The 20,358-nt window shown below is 44.1% G+C and overlaps 1 protein-coding gene across 1 annotated transcript in view; it reads left to right on the forward strand.

Moving 5' to 3' along the window:
• The window catches only part of LOC126546312 (uncharacterized), a 62,799-nt gene that overhangs the window by 10,154 nt on the left and 32,287 nt on the right, over positions 1-20,358 (forward strand). The window contains exons 3-29 of the mRNA XM_072287588.1: positions 456-610; positions 672-795; positions 2,601-2,737; positions 2,823-3,009; positions 3,131-3,279; positions 3,364-3,484; positions 4,667-4,812; positions 4,941-5,061; positions 5,160-5,311; positions 10,694-10,823; positions 10,919-11,061; positions 11,275-11,398; positions 13,936-14,084; positions 14,380-14,512; positions 14,589-14,746; positions 14,808-14,919; positions 15,676-15,821; positions 15,916-16,042; positions 16,132-16,271; positions 16,361-16,478; positions 16,578-16,729; positions 16,809-16,938; positions 17,462-17,607; positions 17,708-17,819; positions 17,938-18,089; positions 18,162-18,279; positions 18,365-18,516. Of these exons, the coding sequence (XP_072143689.1) occupies positions 456-610; positions 672-795; positions 2,601-2,737; positions 2,823-3,009; positions 3,131-3,279; positions 3,364-3,484; positions 4,667-4,812; positions 4,941-5,061; positions 5,160-5,311; positions 10,694-10,823; positions 10,919-11,061; positions 11,275-11,398; positions 13,936-14,084; positions 14,380-14,512; positions 14,589-14,746; positions 14,808-14,919; positions 15,676-15,821; positions 15,916-16,042; positions 16,132-16,271; positions 16,361-16,478; positions 16,578-16,729; positions 16,809-16,938; positions 17,462-17,607; positions 17,708-17,819; positions 17,938-18,089; positions 18,162-18,279; positions 18,365-18,516 (3,734 nt within the window). The remainder of the gene's footprint in view (positions 1-455; positions 611-671; positions 796-2,600; positions 2,738-2,822; positions 3,010-3,130; positions 3,280-3,363; positions 3,485-4,666; positions 4,813-4,940; positions 5,062-5,159; positions 5,312-10,693; positions 10,824-10,918; positions 11,062-11,274; positions 11,399-13,935; positions 14,085-14,379; positions 14,513-14,588; positions 14,747-14,807; positions 14,920-15,675; positions 15,822-15,915; positions 16,043-16,131; positions 16,272-16,360; positions 16,479-16,577; positions 16,730-16,808; positions 16,939-17,461; positions 17,608-17,707; positions 17,820-17,937; positions 18,090-18,161; positions 18,280-18,364; positions 18,517-20,358) is intronic.

Raw genomic sequence — 20,358 nt, forward strand, 5'->3', positions numbered from 1 at the left:
GACTGTCAATAAATTTATATACACAATAATAGTAGGAAGAACCACACTGATCCAAACGCCCTTCCATGTTGATGTCAGCTATTGGCGAATAGTAGCCGCGTATGCGAATCGGCTAAATTACGAAATGAAGCGTCCAGAAAAGAGTTATGAGCAGGCTTCTGTTGAAAAGAGAGCGTCTGAGAGAAAGGTGACTTCGCGCTACGCTTGCGAGCTCCACGCGCCAAGCACGACTTCAAAACTTGGCTGAGATGTTCGCAGGAGCATATGTTACCCGCGGACTATGTTTGTTCACCAAGCCCTAGGGGGCGTTCAGGACCCCTTTAAATTTTTATCTGGCTACTGCTACTGTCGTTTGTTTTGGCGACAGCATTACAAAGCGATCAGATGTCAGGTGCTCACAAGAAAGAATGGCACCTATCAATCCTTGTTTTTGCTGAATTATTTTTCTCCTTCAGAGGCCTCCAGGACTACAGAACATGCGTGTACACTGGCGTAATGGAGTCATGCGCTACCAACGCGACGCAAATTGCCAATAGCACTGCAGTGGATCAATACCTCTACCAGGTTATGAACAAGCACGCATCCGTGTGCCGTCAGGACACACAACCAGGTGCGAACTGTCACGGCATCTCTAGGTCGAACAGTTCAGCTCATCGCTTTTCTACATGCAGTTCCAGAATGCAACGAGAAAGTTGTCACGGAAAAACTGAGGCGCTGCAAAGGGATCATTACCTGGCTTGTCCTGCCCAACATGGAAAAACCGGACGATGACGAACAGCAGCAGCTCGCATGTGTGTGAGTAACGCAGGTCACCGGTGTTGAGCTTATTTCCGAAGCTCGGAGCTCAAAAATGCGAGGCTGAGCTGCGCTTGTATGTCATGGCTCACATTGCTTTAAGTACGTGGGAGCCGTGAAGAAAAATACTGAGCCCAGATTAAGGAAGTCGTTCAGGGAAAGTATTGATTCATGCCATGTGTACCAGCTAACGTTAGCGAAGCTCTTCTACGAAAAAAAAAATTTTTTTTTTCGTTGAAGAGCTTGGCTAACCTTAGTTGGGGGCCCGATATAAATGTGCACGCACCAGTCACTCATGACAGCGACCGAGACGAAGCTAAACGCGTCGGCCGAAGGCAAATGGAAATGTAAAAAAATTCATCAGTTAATGACATTTTCACCTTCTCTAGCTATCTAGGCGTGCTGCCTGTGTAATGCGTTGGTCTCGCACACAAGGGTGCGCGTGAAAGTTTTAATCTTCGTGCCTTGGCTGCAAATATATCGTTTTTTTTTTTTACTTCTATGTCACGAAACAGTTTTGGGAGATAGGGGCAAAGCTTCACATGTGAAATGTTTTCCATCGCTCGATCTAAGAGAAGGCAAGAGACAAGACCTGCTTTTTTTTCATTTAGAAATACCGCTTTAGCTTGAAAAGATTGGCCGGCAATTGATATTATCATTTAGGCAGATTTGACTGGCTTGTGGTACTCCAAACAAGATAACAATAATTAAGCTGTGAAGCAAGCAGAAAATTATTGACAAGCAACTTCGCAGAGGAAGGTAGAACATATCTATTGCGACATAGAGTGGCCAGTTACATTGCTCATTTTTTTCAGAAGACAATTGATGTGCTCATCCCACTCGTGCAATACGCGGTGGGTGAACACATCAATTGTCTTCTGTAAAAACGGAACAAATTAACTGGCGCTGTATGGCGCAATAGATATGTTCTACTCTCCTCTGCGAAGTTGCTGGTCAATAATGTTCTGCTTGCCTCACTGCTTAAATATTGTCATCTTGTTTGGGGCACCACAAGCCACTCAAATCTGTGTAAGTTACAAATCACGCAAAAAAGAATGGTCCGTATTATAGGAAATATTCTTTACAATGCATATACTGACGTTTTTGTTTAGTAAATTTATTATTCACAACATTAACGAAATGCATAACAGACTCTTGCGTAAACTTTATACTGAATATAGATGCAATAGCTCGGAACTTGACAGCACACTTAGTACAACATGTGCCCATGCATGTCACAATAGGACCAGAGCGGTGGAAGGTTCCACGCTTACCGACTAATTACGGTCAGCAGATCCCTAAATGCGTTTTGCCAACCGTCCTCAACTTCTGCAATGTTTTGTGTATTGACTGATTTAGTCTTTCGTTTAGAGACGTCAAATCGTTCGATGTTTAGTACTTTAGGCTCTGTTGGATTTTTTTCTTTCTTTTTCCTTTTTCTCCCTGTTTTCTAAGCATATTGCTAGTACTGGAGCATATTGTTTTCTCACCGAGTGCTGCTGAACTTACGCATCTGATCCACGATATTTCGGTAATTTATTGTTCTGTCTATTGTTGCTATATTACTTGTAATATTGTTGTTGCATCCGAATCCTGCGTTGTTGTTAAAGCCTGTGTACTGCTACTGTCATGCTTTCTATTGTAACAGGGGGGTTAAAAAACTTTAAAGCCGTTTCTGCGCCTTTTCTTCCTGGCCTTCCCTATCTTTACGCAAAAAAAAATAAATGAAATGAAATGAAGTATTGCTCGCCATAGAGCTGCTTGTCAGTTATTTAAAGAAAACTGCACAATATGTCTAATTCTAGCGCCGTGGCTGACTACCAAGCGTGCGTGGCAAAATCTACCCGCCAGTTATGCCCTAACACCAACATCTACAGTGACGACACAATGGACGATCTCACGGGAGGCCTTTACACAAAGTATAGCTCGACTTGCCGTCACAGTAAGTCTTTTACATTTCTCACTCCCAGTGGCGCCCTTGCATATATCCGAAAAATACGCTGCCTAATCCGGTGCATGTTTGTCAGGGAAAAAGAGCACCACAACGTTAGCACCACCAGTCCAAGCGACAACTGTGCACATAAGGAAGACACCGCACTGCTCTGAAAAGTCTGCAACAAAAGCACTCATGGAATGCATGGGATTTATGCACGTGAAAGTCATGCCCAACGCCGGCGCACGGCAAGATCCCGAAAAGCTGAAAGTAGCCTGCAGGTGGGCGATTTGTAATTGTGGTTTTATTCTTGTTTTTTTTCTTTTTTTCATCGTTGTTCTTGAAGCACACGCGTGACGTGTACCGCATATCCTCAATGCATGTTAATGCGTATGGTTTCAGGTCTATGAAACACTACCAGCAATGCGTTAATGAAAAAATACGAATTTGTGCGAATCACAGTGAGGTGACTGAATCTCTTCTGATAAAGTACTACACTGACGAGTTGTACCGAAAATACGAATGGACATGTGAGCCTGCCACTCCCAAAGGTACTAATTTACGATTCGCTTAAACTCGTATGTTATACCTTAAACACCATAACTTATTCGCATCTTTTGTTTTTTGACAAACAGCCGTGTGTAACCCGTTTTTGGTTCTGGGGCCTCTGGAGAATTGCTCCAAACAACTCAACGCGGCAGTCCATGGGTTATATCCCGAGGAAGTCACTACATGGAAGACAGACGAAGCCTGCACGTAAGAGCATGGTCGTAATTAGACTTTACATATTGCCAGCTGCGCGGATGAAATGTCATACTCAAATAAGCGTTGTTGACAAATGGTGTTGTTATTGCATTTTAGTCGTCTTGGGGATTGTGTATAGGCTCGTAGAGGTTATGATTGTGTCCAAGCTCGCAAAGGAACGTGCAGTAGTACCTTTTTGCTTGTGTATGCTTCATGCATAGCAGCCGGTGTTCACCGGGTTTCTTTTTTATTTATTATATATTTTTTTGTGGGGGAGAGGCACGTATTTCATATTTTTGCGCATAATTGGCCTAATGCTTGACAGGCTTCTCATAACTTCCCTTGGCAGTAGTGAAATCGAACGGCAAAATGCGTCGCGCCGTAGTTGACTATCAAGCGTGCGTGGTAAAATCGACCCAACAGTTATGCCCTAACACCAACCCTTATCTGGTCGTACCCAAAAAGCTCGTGAATCGCAATACAGATCATACCAAATGTTGCTAGGGTATACGACGGGGGTTTCGAGAGCGTAGGCTTGGGCGTGTAAATATTGTTGCACCAGACGAGCACAGGAAAACACTGAAACAGAAAGGGCACATCTTAGGAGATTGAGCTCAACAGTGTATGGTTCGTAGTCGTTCCTATAATTACAGTATTTGAGGGGAGGGGGTAATTAACTAATTAGCAAAGTTATTTAAATACACGTTTTAGGATACAAGTATGAGTTCAAAGGTTGTAGAGCATCCTCAATAACGCCTAAAGTTGTTTCCATGACACAGTCTTTTACATGGTTATTTTTCCAGGCTGTGATGAAACCCAGCAAAATATTACAAAAAATTACGTCACTCTGTGCTTCTGCATCTGGTATGCAGCCCACAAGCGATAAGATGACCGGTTCAAGTGAAAACTCAAGCGGCAAATATGTCTCAGAAAATTTCATTCCGACTTTAAACACTGCTTGCAGCTGACCCGCTGTCATTTTAGCCAATACAAACAACATAGTGTACGGCCATAAGAAATCGCTTGAAATGCTTACTTGAGTGTGAACAGCGCACATAGCGCGGGTGTTGCGCGTTTATAATGCTTAGTGATTTGTTGGACACTCAGCAGATTCTGTGGCATATCTACAAAAAAAAGCGCCTCTTAGTGTTACTGAAAGCGACCTCATTCATATACAATTCTGGTTATCTACAGGGCCGTCTCGATATACCAGGACTGTGTGAATTCGAAGTTGAACTTAAAGTGCGGCCTAAAAGTCTTGCCTCAAACGCCGCATGTATTGCACTACGTTCGGGACTTGTACAACAAATACAACTGGACATGTAAGACGGGTCAGGCTGGTAAGTCATCTCCTGTATGCCGAATCGTTATCAGCCTTCTGGCATTAAAGACACGCAGGAATAGGCGTTGTAACCAGTTTCTTCGCATAACATACCGCGTTTGTCCCCGTGTTGCGACCCCTTCTCAGATAACTGCGATGGCAACGAGGTCATGGACTCCTTGACTGAGTGCCTCGGCTTCTTGAATGTGCTGGTCCTCCCATACATAGCGAACTCAAGCAAGAATGCGTCACTTGAAACGGCGTGCACGTATGTCTCCGACAGTCTTCCTTATATTGACTGTTCCGAGTTGCAGTAAGAGGCATCGCTTGGGACATGCTTTCAAACGCCGATGTTATTGCTTTCAGGGGATACCAAGAGTTCAAGTACTGCATATCGTCAGCCATCAACGCAAAATGCCCGCGCAGCCCGTACGTCCTGCGGCTGCCTCGTGTGCAGTACTTCACCCACGATCTGGTGCAGAACTACAAGTGGACGTGCGACGCTGTTCATCAGAAAAGTAAGCTGATTATACACTGCCGTGAAAGCACGGCACATGAATTATCACACTTCCAAGCAACAGATCGCCTAACGCGTCAAATAAAAGAGGCTGCTAGCGCGCTTCCTCACAGCACTCAGTGCACAAAGAGCGAAGTAATTCCACTTATTGGTGCAAGTGTCCCTATTAGCGGCGAGAAGTTGTAGTGTCGCTCTCTCGAGATTGGCCACGACGTCACTCGCTACGTGCATGCTATGAACTACGTACGCGGAAGCCATGCTTGCTGAAGGATGTTTCGGCTACGTGCTCCTCTCATGCCTGTTATGACCAGCGACGCTGCGCAGCACTCCACTTCCCAAGGCAAACAAGTCAGTGAAGACATCATCTACAAACAATTCCGCCCACCGCTCATGTAAAAACCCTTAATTAGGGTCGTTAGCGTATTGAAAATAAAAAAATAATAAAAACTACACTTCGAACCCGTGCGACTCGTGGAAATTTAAGGAATAGATATCGGAAGTTTAAATTTAGAGTTGAATGGGTCTACTGGCTCTTGCAATGCAGTAGTTCCCCGTATGCGTCGATAAATTTTCTTGTATAAGAATGCCCGCAAATTCAGAGTGCAAACATTGGTGGCGATATGTTGGTCAAAACGTGAATGCTCCCATTATTACTTAATTATGGACGACACTATAATTTACATGGAACAGCGACCTTGCCATTTGGTTTGAGCAGTGTAAATATGCATATAAGATAGGTACATGCCTACCGAATTTCCATCAAGCTTCTATTGGCGTCATGAGTTATTTTATAGTCAAATGTAAACACTATAATAATATGTTAAAGAAAGAGTTAGGCTGGCGTTTTTAAGGAATTAGCTTGCTACTACTGTCTCCGTTCTCTGCAATTTAAGCGTGACTCGTGCAACTAGTGAGGCTTCGACTTCCTGTTGGCTGCAGTTGTACGGTCTCAGAGGCATATATAGCCCAGAAAGTTCGCCCGAGCACCGGTGTCACCTTTGCAAAACCAATTTTTTAGTTCTCTTTTTTTTCAAACAACATATTTCTTTAAATTACAGACCTGAGTTCAGCCTTTAGCATTAAAAACGATGAAGTACTGGCCACTGCCTTTCCGTATACAAAAAACAACTGATAGTCCCAACTCCTTTCACTTTTAAGTTAGTGACTCTTACAATTGGTGTCAAACAACCTACTTTCAGTAATTTATCACAGAGCAAATGGCGCGGGCAGATTCTAGATATCAGTGTTAGTTCAGTCCTAATTCTACTGCCGCATGTTTCACTTGACAAATGCGAACATTAGGTGTGTTACCATATACTAGTGGCAGTGAGAGAACAAGTTTTAACGATTTAAATCCAAGGTAAATATTGCAGAAGTTAGATGTATCAAGCATTGTTACGTGCTTGTTGCACCGCAGCAAACATTCCTCTAGTTTTTTATCAGATGTTTGATCCTTTTTCTTTTTTTTTTTTTTACGTTTGGGCTGTCACCTTAACTGCAGTGCCAGGGCTTAGAACCGCGCATGAAAAGTTTGCAACGTGCTGCAGAGAGCTTCGTCGGCCGGCAGTGCAAACGCTGTCTTTGAGAAATATATTGTTGAGTAGTCTTTACAAGCATTTACCCATAAATCAACCGAAAAAGTTATTTGAGAGTGTCCTCAGAAGTGTACTAGCATAGCGAACTAGAGCAAACAAATAGAAACACTGTGGGAGGCACGATCGGACTCTAGCAGACGACACAAACGAATCCTGACTGTGACGTCACGCGACCGCCGCTCGCAGACCTGTAGGCCGTGCTGGGGGCTACGTGTGGCCGTATACGTAGGCTTCTTGTGCTGTCTAAAGGCATGATTCTATGCGTGAAATTATACTGTAATCTTATTATCAGATAGGTGGGACTACTATGCAACGGCAGCCTATGACTCATTTCTTCAGCAAATTCCTAAAATTATTTTTACCATTTATCTGGTCGTACCCAAAAAGCTGGTGAATCGCAATACATATCATCCTAAATGTTGCTATGGTATACGACGGAGGTTTCAAGAGCGTAGGCTTGGGCGTGTGAATATTGTTGTGCCAGACGAGCACAGAAAAACACTGAAACAGAAGGGGCACATCTTAGGAGATTGAATTCAAAAGTATATCGTTCGTAGTCGTTCCTATAGTTACAGTACTTGAGGGGAGGGGGGTAACTAACCACTTAGCAAAGTTATTTAAATACTTGTTTTACGATACAAATATGGATTTGAAAGCTATGGAGCATGCTCAATAACGCCTAAAGAAGTTATTTCCATGACACAATCTTTTACGTGGTTATTTTTCCAGGCTGTGATGAAACCCAGCAAAGTATTAAAAGAAACATCACTCTGTGCTTCTGAAAAATTAAATTATGGGGTTTTACGTGTCAAAACCACTTTCTGATTATGAGGCACGCCGTAGTGGAGGACTCCGGAAATTTCTACCACCTGGGGTTCTTTAACGTGCACCTAAATCTAAGTACACGGGTGTTTTCGCATTTCGCCCCTATCGAAATGCGGCCGCCGTGGCCGGGATTCGATCCCGCACTCTGTGCTTCTACATCTGGTATGCAGCACACAAGCGATAAAATGACCGGTTGCGCCAATGCATACAATGCATTGCACATTGTTCGCGCGCTCCCGTATTCTGTCACTCACGTATCCCGTCTGGCCGTGATACTTGCAGCCGCAAAACAACGGAAGCTCAAAATCAACATTATTATGTGTACAACTCCTTGTTTATGCATCGTCTGGCAACCTTCCTTCTTGAAGTTGCAACAGCTGGCCTTACTCAAGCGTGATGTTCGGCACTGAGAGGATATTTACTTTACGGCGTACTCTCAATCTTTTCTAAATATTATAGCAAGCGCTTAACATGAGCTGACCGTTCTAAATACACCACATATCCGCTGTCAGTTGTGGCTTTAGAAGCCGCACGTTTCCTTAGAACTTTGGAATGCGCTCGCCGGATGCACAGACCAATGAACCAGCGATTGCGCGAAGGAAGAGAAAAAGCGTTATGACACCGTGCCTGCGCGACGTCAGCAGGCAAAGCGGGACTGGCAACAGCGCTAAGGCACACGTGCTGTCGACGCTAAACAAGCTATAAAGCTTGTGTAACGCCAGCTGCCGCAGCTCCGAAAGGGAAGGTTGCCAAATGAACCACAAGCGAGCCTTAGTGCATGCAGGGTGAGGCCATTGCTTACGCGCTTCCGCTGTCCTGTGGCAAACATTCCTTCAGTCAGGCTGAACGATGCGCGAAAGACAAAATTCGTGAGCACGCGAATGAGTTGTGCAATGCTGCAGCCGGAGATATCAGCTCCTACTGTAAAACTGTTGATCTGTGGACCGATAGTGCAAAATGATAGAAAGCAGTCTACCGACGACACGAGCTGAAAAAGAGAGGAAGGAAGCTCATTACATTAATCATTTTAATTAAAAATTAAATTATGGGGTTGTACTTGCCAAAACCACCATCTGATTATGAGGCACGCCGTATTGGTGAATTCCGGAAATTTGACAACCTGGGGTTCTTTAACATGCGTCTAAATCTAAGTTACACGGGTGTTTTCGCATTTCGCCCCCACCCTTAATCATTTGCGAGAGCACCCCAAAAATGTTGGCAGTATCGCATTACGTTTTAATGCGTAGCATTACATGGCCAGCCTGTCGGAAAATTCCATATGAAGCCAGAAAACTCCTTTCACGATATAGTGCGAGTATGCGCAGTTTAAGCCCATTGTGTGCGCGGCTGATAGCCATCCAAAGTGCTGTGACAAATGATTGTCCGTAATATCAACAGGCGCGCCGGCGCAAAACATTCTACGAGCCCTTCCGCTTTCGGTGTTCCCTATACGTAGAAAGGAGGCCTTGAACCTAGGTCAGAATTGGGGATAGCAAGCAGTATGGAACGTCCTGGTAATTTAAATTATGGGGCTTTACGTGACAAAAGAACGATATGATTATGAGGCACGCCGTAGTGGGGGACTCCGGCTTAATTTTGCCACCTGTTTTTTTTTTTCTTAACGTGCACCCAATGCACGGCACACGATCATTTTTGCATTATCGGCACCGCAATGAAATGCGGCCTCCATGGCTAGGATTTGATCCCGCGAGCGTGTGCTTAGCAGCGCAACACCATAGCCTCTAGGCCACCACGGCAAATGTCGGACGCCCTGGTAAACACCTTACCAGCGAGATTGGAAGGTGACTAAAGGAAACGCAAAAAGAGAGGACGCACCACTCCTGCATTAATCGCGCATGCACGCGCAGCCGTCCCCCCCCTCCGTTTCCTTTGATGGCATCAGCGCATTCGTTATGCCCCGCCGGGCATATCGCAAACAAATTAAGCGGCACCTTCCTGAACGGGAACTGTCGAAGATATGTGCAGCATTATATGGCGGTAGGCGGTGGTGCGGAATGCATATGTTCGGCAATGTCAATATGTGAATCTGTCTGTTAGTACTCCTCACGCATACATAAATAAGTAACGCATATTAGATCAGCATAACCCCACGGACGTCATTACCACGCATAACACCTTCCGCCCCACAGCGACCGCTATATAATGCTACGTATATCTTGGACAGTTCCCGTTCATTGTAATTCCTCAATTTTTTCTTTCTTCCTTTTGTACGTGATTTTAGTTCTTTACCCGTCTATTACGCTGCGGTCGCCCCTCAAGTGCCCAAGGCAGTACAGAATTGTGGATGCCTGGGCTTGTTAGTTCAACATTATGATAGATCGTAGCACAGGAACACAGAGACAGAAAACGAGACGACGCAAGAGCGCACACAGGCATGACAATTAGCGAAAGCTATAGTTGCTGCTTCAATATTATATACCACGTGTTTGGAGTATGCGCTTGTTGTTAGCACTGCGTTCGTGTGCGTTTCACCATCACTGTGTTGTTTTACGTTGGTCTGCTACATCAATATTTGTGTGCCAGATACTTCTATCTTTAACCGTATAAGTTATTTGTAATAGCCGCCCTTCCCATTTTTCTAAGAGTTGCAGTTCCTGTCACTGTGTCAGCTGGATACGATCAGGGGGTCGTGCCAGCATTTCGGTTGTGTTGTGGCGACCACTGCGTCACAGGTGTTGTCCTCGCCATTCCGTTCTAAAGCATTCGTAAACAAAGTAAACGTATTTAAATCCCTGTATTTCCTAAAAATAAGCGCAGCAGCGCACTATAGTTAATAAAAATGTCGCAAATGGTAGCTTGCCTGCTTTCAACTATTGCGTCACAACAGGCGCATTACCACTTGCGGATTCAGATCAAGAACGCATCATTCGATGAAGCATGCTACAGAATTCCGGTAATTAATTTTTACGTAAAGGTCACATCGAGTGCAATAACCTTTTCAGAACGACAAGCATGCCGAAGCGATGAGCTTGTAGCACAACTGGAGAAGTGCTATGGCGACCACGTAAAAGCGAAAGTGATCCCGAATGCCGATCCTGGAAGTGGGCTGGAAAAACTTCAACGCGCCTGCAGGTAAGTCAGGCTCATCAGCGCTACGCACTAATATTTATTCACGGGCATGCCTCTTCGCGCCGCTTATTGCCGAACTCGTCTTCACGCATCCGCAGCGCACTCAACACGTACCAGGAATGTGTAAACGAGGAAATTACGGGCAGCTGCGCTGGAAACCAAGGTCAGGTGCTCCTACTAGATGCAGTGAAGAATTACACCTATTCCGTGTACGAGGAATACCAATGGACTTGCGACAACCGTGAGTAATTCCCTACGGCAGAACCTTCTTTTAGCCAACACTAAAATTAAGAGCCTTTTATCCTTTTTTTTTTACTTAAAACGTGGTTTTCTGCAATACAGATGGTTTTCCGCAGATTTAAAAAGATCACTTTAGTTAGTTCTATAAAAGCTTTTATGTGAGCAACGTCACTCTCATCTGTACACGCCTCTTCTTTTTTTTTTCTTTTTTTAGACCCTGATTGCAACAAGAACAGTCTCCTGAATGAACTCACCAGTTGCAAAGGAATAATGATGACGAAAGTAATACCAAATGCCGTTAACATATCCGACGTATCAAAGCTTAGTGAAGCATGCCGGTAAGTTTTTTGCTGACAAAAAGAATGTGTGACGTAATACGTCAATAAGGGGATGTTCACAGTTTTTTTTTTATGTTCAATTTCTCCACTGAACATTTTTAACGGTATATTTCTAACTCTAACGTCCCGACCATTAGTACGTACCAACTCGCCCAAATTTCGGTGTTCAAATATCGGTATGTTTTGACCTTTTTGTCGGCTTGTTTTTTGTGTGTGCATTTTTATTTTCGCCCTCCTTTTTTTCTTTTCATTTTTTTTTGTTTTAATTTTGACTTATTTGATTTTGAGCATTTTTTTTGTTAGACACGCAAAATGTAATCATATTTAATTAGATGTTTTCTGGCGTGCTAAAATGTAAGTAAGTATAGCCTTCAGTCTTCAGTTATTCAAGTAAAGTTTTCTTACAACATGCAGCAAACGCTCGTAAACACTGGGCCTAAATTCAGGAAGCTTTCCTTTCGTAAAAAGGGGTTGTCACTTGCCAATTGCCTTCGTAACTAATATGGTAGCTATAGCGACTGACCGGTACCTGTTATTACGAAACGCCATATTGTACGAACCGCTTTATGACTACTGGCCCTACTTTGCTTCACTGCTTCAGCGGCACGGCACTAATACATGAGGGGTCACATAGTCCCGCACATAAACAATCGACTGAACAAGGTCGTCAAATACCAGACATCGGTGGTAAAAGCTTCATATGAATATGAGTGCTGGTGAAAGAGTGCGAACACATTTTTGTTTTTTTGATAGATTAGTGATGGTACCCTTAGTGCCTCTGGAACTTCGTTTCTGCAATATCGTTTAACTTGTATAGGCATGGCCTACTCTATGCCTAAACTGGGTTATAACCGCTTCAGTTCAGGTGGCCTTTTAGCACTCTCAGTAGTCTTTTTCTGGGCTTCAAGTGGTTACGTTACAGAAAAACTTCTCAGGAAAGACACCTAAAGCGAAAGAGAATTATCTTTCTGGCTTGTTTGGTAGAGCGCGAACTGTTTATAGCGCCATGGAAACGACAGGGGCTGCAACCGCAGGCAGTGGTCGCACGACGACGAGCACGTGCAACGCACAGCACTGTCCAGAGGCTGATAAAGCTGTTTTTGCAACGCAATGGCAAGGACAAGGACGGGGGCACTTAACAAGAGCTGTATATGCATGTCTTAAACTTAAGCTATGGATAACTACGTATGACGTTCTGGTGCCGAGCGTGAGGAAGTAAAGGGGCCACTTTCGAATAATGCAACAACGCTCGCTTACCGAGCTTTGGATGCATGTTGAACTATACCAACGCCAGGCGGTCAAAATTAGTACGGCGCCCTTTGCAACAGCGTACCTCACAACCCTTATGTTGCGTTGTGACGTTAACTCTTTGAAGGACACAACAAGGAAACGCATCAGTTTGTATGTAACTCATTACGAGTGCGTTCTTCATCAGATATTGTTCTCGAAGAATTAAATCCCCTCATGGATGCCTATAAATTGATCAGAAGCAGCCCGTGTCCTATAGTACACTAGGCAATCAGCATGCATGCATGTAGTGCACGCTTTTGTTGTGTTTACTGAACGCCTTTCTGTGCCAGCATCGTACTTAAGGTATGCCCACTGTCACCCCAATTCTCATAAAAAAGTCCCTTTTTGGAAATTATTACAGGCTATTTATTTCTCATATATAGTGCTGCAGGTATGGTAAATTGAGCTGCTCAGTCTAAAACCCTAAAGCGCGCACATTTCATTAACACACTTTTTCAAGTATCGTTAATGAACTTATATGGATGAAAATAAGCTAAGGCCTTTTCTGTGTCTTTACTCTTGCGCAAGGAAACGTTTTCGCTCAAATGAATGCTTTTTTGTCGTTGTGGTGGCTTGAACAAAGGCGCAAGGAATAATAAAGTATAGTGGGAAATGAAAGCGCATTCATTCCTTCTTGTTCATGTACATCAAATTAAGCGAAAGGAAAAATACTGTTCAAGCGAAGACTATAATTATAACCAATAACCACAAAGAAACGTTCAGTCATAGTTGTTATATGCAACCGCTGTAAGGAGCACAAGGTTACCCTGAAAAATGGTACCCACATGAACCGCTTTCCATCAAAGGGTTAAACATAGCCCGCCAATTTCATGTCCCTTCAGACCTGCGTCTTGTCCTTTATTCAAGGACTCGCTGTGCAGCGTCTCCGCCTGCTTCTTCCCATTTCCTACAGCGCAAGAACAACTCTTCGCTATAAGAAAAGGGCACTGAGGAGAGCCGCTCTAGTCGCTGTAACAGCAGGATATGGCCTGTGCTGCTTGCAGCGAGCGGCAATAAAGTAGGCAAACAGTGCGCATGCGCCGTTGGCCGTTTACTGATAACGCGAGCCCTTCTTCAGCTGCAGTGACAGTGCGTCGCGAGCGGTAAATAGACTTTAAACTATCGGCACGCGAGCGCCGCGAGTGCTGCGTGTTCGGCGCTTCCTGAATCTTTGCTGCACTTGTTTTATGGCTTCCTTGTATCGCCGCGTTATCTCCGCCTGATCGCTCCTATCTCCGTTTGCGCAGGGGCACTCGCCTTTACCAGGACTGCGTCCGTCAGAAAATGACCGCTAAGTGCTCTGCGGAATCGCCATTGTTCCTTCTTCCTGAGGTGGCCCACTTCTCCTTTGCGACGTACAACAAGTACAACTGGACTTGCTTCCGCAAACGAGAAGGTAGACAACTCGTTAGCCAGCGCTTTTGTCGTGTGAATATGTTTAGGCAACGAAGTAATAATCATACAGTGGTGATATTCTAGTGGCTTCGGAACTAAAAATAACTTGTAATAAAATTACAAGTGCGAAAATACAATTGTTTGGTGCTCTAAAGCTTTAAAAGAAAACCGGCAAAATTTTTCTTCTGTCTCCTCATAATTGCAACTTCTGAAAATCTTCGCGTGCGTATTAGCAGGGCGGCATCTTTTCATGGTAATGAATTATTCGTCTTTTTTTTTTTTTTTGTCGCCACTAGGACGAGCCAGCGAGAGTATAAACAAGATTGGAATCGTCAAACAGCTCAAAGAATGCTATGGATTTATACTTTTCGGTGTCAAGCGGCCTTTTCGGAACAATTTCAAAGATAAAGCAATGCGTGAAGCCTGCCTGTGAGTTTTTCATTTTTCACTGAGACCATTATTAAGGTGATAGAGGGGAAAAAAATCAAATTGCCTTCATTCACAGGAGCGTGAAGGACTATCAGAAATGCGTACGAGCGAAGCTCGATCACTTCAGCAGCCAACACGTGTCACTGCCGGATAGCCAAGATGTGAAGTACTACTCTGCCCGCCTGTATAGCAAATACAACTGGACCTGCGACAGCTTGAGCGTTGGACTAAAAAGTAAGCTTCGCGCTGTCTGCCTCACGTTGCAAATGCTCTACACTGACGACTTGTATTTCAGGTCACCAGTGCAACGTCGACACGCTTGAGTCTGGCCTGAAACAATGCAAAGGTCTTGCGGACTACGCAGTAGCTCAGGAAAAGAACAAAACCGACCTGAACAGCGTTTGCGAGTAAGTACTGAATGGCGACGTTATCAAGATGTCTTTGCAATTGAAGACACAAATCAAGCACATTTGCGATGCTATATATTCTGATTGACCCAACGTAAGCATCAAACGAAAACGAAAAAACGAAAAGCAACACGAAAATGGAGACACAGCAATGAATAATACGAATCGCTTGTTCATGCACTACTTGTCGTGTCTGTTGGCGGTTTTAGCATTTCTACAGCAGCAGCGACCACTAGGCAATGTTCTTAAACGCGATCGTTTTATTTCCAAAACATGCAGCGTCTGCGCGCAACCAGGCCTACGATCCACGTTGACGAGGAATTCGACGCTTATTTGTTCACTTTTACTACAGATTCGTTTTTTTTTGTGTGTGTTTGGGGCTGCAATGTACAAGTGTTACTGTACCTGTCGTTTGCGTGTATTGCTGCCGCCTTGACATTAAAGAAAGGGCAGAATTATCAACACGTAAACAAACAACTGCCCAAAGAATAAATAAATAGGTATGATTTGAGAGAAGAACCTCAAGATGCAATCTATCATTTTCCGTGTTCATATTTTGTGCTATATGATCATTACGCATGAAACTTCCTTAACCCTTGCGGCTTCATAAATATATGTAAGCCACCATTGCAAAAAATTTGTTCATCTAAATTGTTATCATACCATGCTTAGCTGCTTGCTTGAAGAATGTTTCCAACGTCCATTTCATGTTTCTTAGCCATAATCATGAGCCGTGTGCACTATTCATTACTGCAGGTATTACTTGGACCACCAAACATGCGTAGAAAGCCAGCTTCAAGAATGCCGATTCTTCCCTTCAGTACTCAAGCTTTCACGCATTCGAAGACACACAGGGCTTCTCAACGACAGTTACAAGAGCTACTGTTCTTTCTTAATGCCAGGTCTGCACTATAATATTTTTCCGCATTTGCCGATGAGATCTAAACGAGGATAACACCTTGAAAATTGTGGTTACTGTTGTTTTTCCGCGACCAGATAAGCCACAGTGTTCTTCTGGTACGCTGTCTGAGTTGTACGAACAGTGCCTTGGATTCATCAGTTATGGAGTTGTTCCAAACTTGGGCTCCGACACTACCGAATTAGACTTGCCTGCTGTTCAGAGGTAACGTATGATACAAACGAGCGTAGCCGTTTTTTTTTTTGTTTGTTTAAGCACGTGGGCTCAGATCTTGCTTTATTATTTTTCTTAAGGTACCTTGACAACTACAAGGGCTGCATCCAAGAAGTGACAAAGCTGGCCTGTGGGAGCGCTGAGATGTCGCAAGAAGTGCAGATGTCCCTGGCAAATCCTGTGCAGATCGTCAAAAAGTACTCCCGTTTCATTAGCACGAGTGAGTTGTCATTTACTGGAATTTTCCATCGTATCGAAATTCTGTCTTCTCTTTCATGCATCTTTACGTTGTGTATTCGTATTTTACAGACAACTGTTCTGAAAGCAGTCTTAGCTCAGCATTACGTGAATGCGACGGAATTTGGGACCTTGATGTGGAGCCTCTCTTAAAATACACTGACAACAGTGATCTCATACAAGCCTGCAGGTATGTCTGCAATGCTAGCGCAGCTTGTTGCGCTGTTCTGCATTGTGTAAACAACATTAATTTTATAACGATTTTTCCTGTGACCTTTGTATTCCTTAGCTCAATCGAAATATTTGGAAACTGTGTCAAGCAGAAAGTCATTCCTTTATGCGAAAAAATGGAGGTTGCATCTAGCCACCAAAGTGTCCACTCGTACCTTTCAAATGCTCTTGACGTGTACAAGACGATATGTTCCAGGGATCTGAATGCAGGTACACCACTCAGATGTTAAATAATGTTACTAAAATGTGACTAAAAGAGTGGTTTTAAGCGACGCTGTTACCGTTACAGTGAACGAAGCCATGTGCAGCAAAACGGAACTCGTGGCAGCATTCAGCGAATGTGGAGGCATAATAGAGTACAGAGTTATTCCTTTCGCTGATGACCCATATGATAAAGTGAAGCTCGACATCGCCTGCAGGTAAGACTAATGTAAATTTGTCTTTGCTTGCAGTACGATTTACCTCTATGAAACCTGCGATAGCGCTAGAATTGTCTCTACTCTGATTTCATGACATTCAAAGAGAAAATATATCAGTGATGCCGAAATTCTCATCCAAGAACGATTTCTTAGTTTCCATTTATTTTTTCAAAGCAATTGTTGACATCTGTTCATTCAGTCTATTAGATATTGTAAGTTGTAGCCACTGTAATCTGAAACGTGTGCCGCTATTTTGACCCCTGATTTCAGATAACGCGTCTTTTGCATATATATTATTTTATTCCTAATTATTTCTGTGTTAAATTATTTGCCTCTTATTTGCTATTGAAGAATGATTGGTTCAAAAGTAGTGTTGCAATGTTGGACGTTCAAATAGACCGCGGAAGTGATGTGGGTCCCGCATAAAGTCAGGCATAAATAATGCCGCTAAGCAGGCGAAATGTAGTTAACGTAATTAGTGATGCAGTTTATAGCAATCACGCAATTATGCTTCATATTTCAGTGGCGTTCGCGAATACAAAAGGTGCATATTTTCACGGCTTACTCCTGTGTGTGAAGACAAGGTTGTTCCCATGAGTAATGAGGTCACAAAATACCTGAGGAATTACTACAATCTGTACGACTGGACGTGCAATACGACCGAGCCTCGTGAGTGTGTCGCCGAATATTTGCTTCCCTTACGACCTTTTTCTGTGGGGGATCGATGGATTTTTAGCTTCAACCTGGTGAGTTTGCTTTCCTATCTTAGAAAGCCACTGCGACAAAGAGGAACTGAAGAAAAATCTGGCGAAATGTGTGGGGCTCCTAAACAAGGAGTTTGACGTCTCCGTCATGGGGCTAAACACCGAGTATCTCTGCACGTAAGTCCCGAGCTAATATCCTTCCTCCCTCATTCCCCCCCCCCCCCCCCCATGTACATCGGCATATTAAAACAAACCTTTGGTGTACCAACCCAATGTATGCTCAATCTCTACACAGTTTTCTAGAAGACTACAAGCTGTGCCTCAGCATGCGAACCAGTCCTGAATGTCGCAGAGACGACGCCGTCATGCGGTCTCCGGATATCATCTATTATACAACTGAGATCATATCAAAATTTATGGGCCTATGTAATATGATTGACGTCAAAGGTGCGTGCACGAGCAGTTGATATGTGTTTCTTTATGCATTTCTAACGCTGTACAATAACCGACCTTGTGCAGAGTGCAACAAGAACACAATTCTGGAATCTGTTCACAAATGCAAGGGACTCGTCGATTACGCGCTGATTGACAGCATTCAAGACAGTGGAGACATTGATGCTATGAAGCAAGCATGCGGGTAATTGTATCCTATTATACAAAACAAAAATGGTAAAAAGGAGCGACTGTAGCGCCGGCATAAAACGATGTACGTCGCTTTTCAGTGGACTTTTCAATTACCGGCACTGCGTGCACTCTGAGATCTTCAAGGTTTGTGACGCTTCTAGCCCTACCTTGCAAGACACAACCGTTCAACAGTACGCAGTAGGCGTACCAAGAAACTTATCTTGGGTCTGCGACTTGAACACAAAACCTGGTGAGTCGTCACTTTGTTCATTTGCCGCGGTTCACGGCGAGCGATTTCCTTGGGGATATTTTTTGAGGAGCTTGAAAAACAGGGGAAAGACAGGGGACACGGAAGCACTGTTCCGTCATTGCTGCATATCATTATCGCCTCTCACATTGTCTAAAAAAATCACTTCACAACTTCCGCTGAGAAACTTAAGCGACAGCTGTTGTTGTGCAAGATAGCGCGTATAAGGAGAGAGCAGGGTGCAGCACGATTGCTTAGTGGCCATTGTTCGCCGTATACGCCGAGTATGAGGGCAGGACATATGCCTTTTCTTACGGTTGCCTGCCTTGTTACGACCTTCGGCTGACCCGAAAACCCGCACCTCGCACGGCCTGCATGTGGTGTTTTAGTCGCCCGACTTGTGTTAGCTTGGACCCGAGGAGGGCCCTGGCCAAAGCATACCTTCGTATCGGGAGAGGAGGGCTGCGTAAACGACGGACTTCATTCGGACACCGCTGCCAATGTGTACTCAGAACGGCACTGCGCATAACACTGCGAGCTCTACTGCGCCTACTGTTACTTCTCGCTGTGACTTCTTCGTACTTCGAGCAAAAATTTGTGTGCTCGGTGAGCGAGTCAAGCCGAAAGCTTGATTCAACAAGTGGCATCTAGTACAAAATATGCATCGCACGAACGGCGAGCGGGAGGGTTTGCTACTGGTGCCGAAAATAAAGCGTGGGCGAGGTATTCAAAATGTACAGCGGGAGCAGGACCGCTTAAAAGCTTTTTCCGCTTCCGTTTTGGTGATTTTTACTGAGAACACGCCTTATTCTCTCCGTATGAGCGACAAGTTCATTAGCGTTAAAGGCGCAGAATTTTTGTAGCGATCTTGCTTATGCAGGGCAGCTAAGAGACTTGTACATAAATAAGCATTAGCATGTTGCCCATAAGGCAGCATATATATGTGTATATCGTGGAAGCATAGATCGTAGCAATAGTCACAATAAATATTGAAACGCATGTTATTCCAAAAAAGCTTTTAGTTCCATAAGCGCAAATATTGTGGGTGTGGAGAGGAAATCAGTTGTTTGAGTTATAACGCAAGTATTTTATCAGTGCCTAAATTCGTAGAAAGGAACAATGTTGACTACCACGACACGTATTGCAGAGTGGTTGTGGCGGAGCGGTGAAAGTATATATTCGTATTTAGGCTTCTGAAAAGGTCAACATCTCTCCGCCAGTCTCGTTTGAAGGAGATTTTGGTGTTGGTATTGTTACTTTCTTCTATAACTATTTCCCTCGACGACATAACGTGGCGCCTTCTGCTGAAATATCTCTGTGACGTAGAAAGCGACATCACGTGATGTCACTTTTGTCACTTTGTCGTTCGGCATATCCAGTAGTTCAGCCATGGTTAATTCCCAGAGTTTGCAGGTTTTAAGCGTTGTATGCGTGACTTCTTTGCTGCAAAACAACCTAGCGCGTACATCCAGTCCGGTGTGTAGGGCAGCAAAGGTTTTTAGCGAGCGAGCGACCTGTTGCTACCATATTGGTTATTCAGTTCGCATGATCTTGCATCAAAGTAGTTATACGCATTTTTGCCGTAATAACGGTGCTGTTCACAGCATTCGTCACAGGGAGTGCGGCTTGCCACTTTCGCTAGAATTATTGCGGGACGATGATATATCACCATCACACGGCCCGTGTAATGTCATTCAAAGTAAGGACATTCATACCGAATGTCATTGCAGTCTTGCGTTGCCCGTCTACACGAGTATACAAAATGGCATTCGCAATTGATGGCGATGTTTATCGGCACCTTGCTCACGCAGGCACTCGGCAATCGAGATGTATACTTTTAGGTTG

This window comes from Dermacentor andersoni, chromosome 1, assembly GCF_023375885.2.
Source record: "Dermacentor andersoni chromosome 1, qqDerAnde1_hic_scaffold, whole genome shotgun sequence".
In the NCBI taxonomy this organism is placed as follows: Eukaryota; Metazoa; Arthropoda; class Arachnida; order Ixodida; family Ixodidae; genus Dermacentor; species Dermacentor andersoni.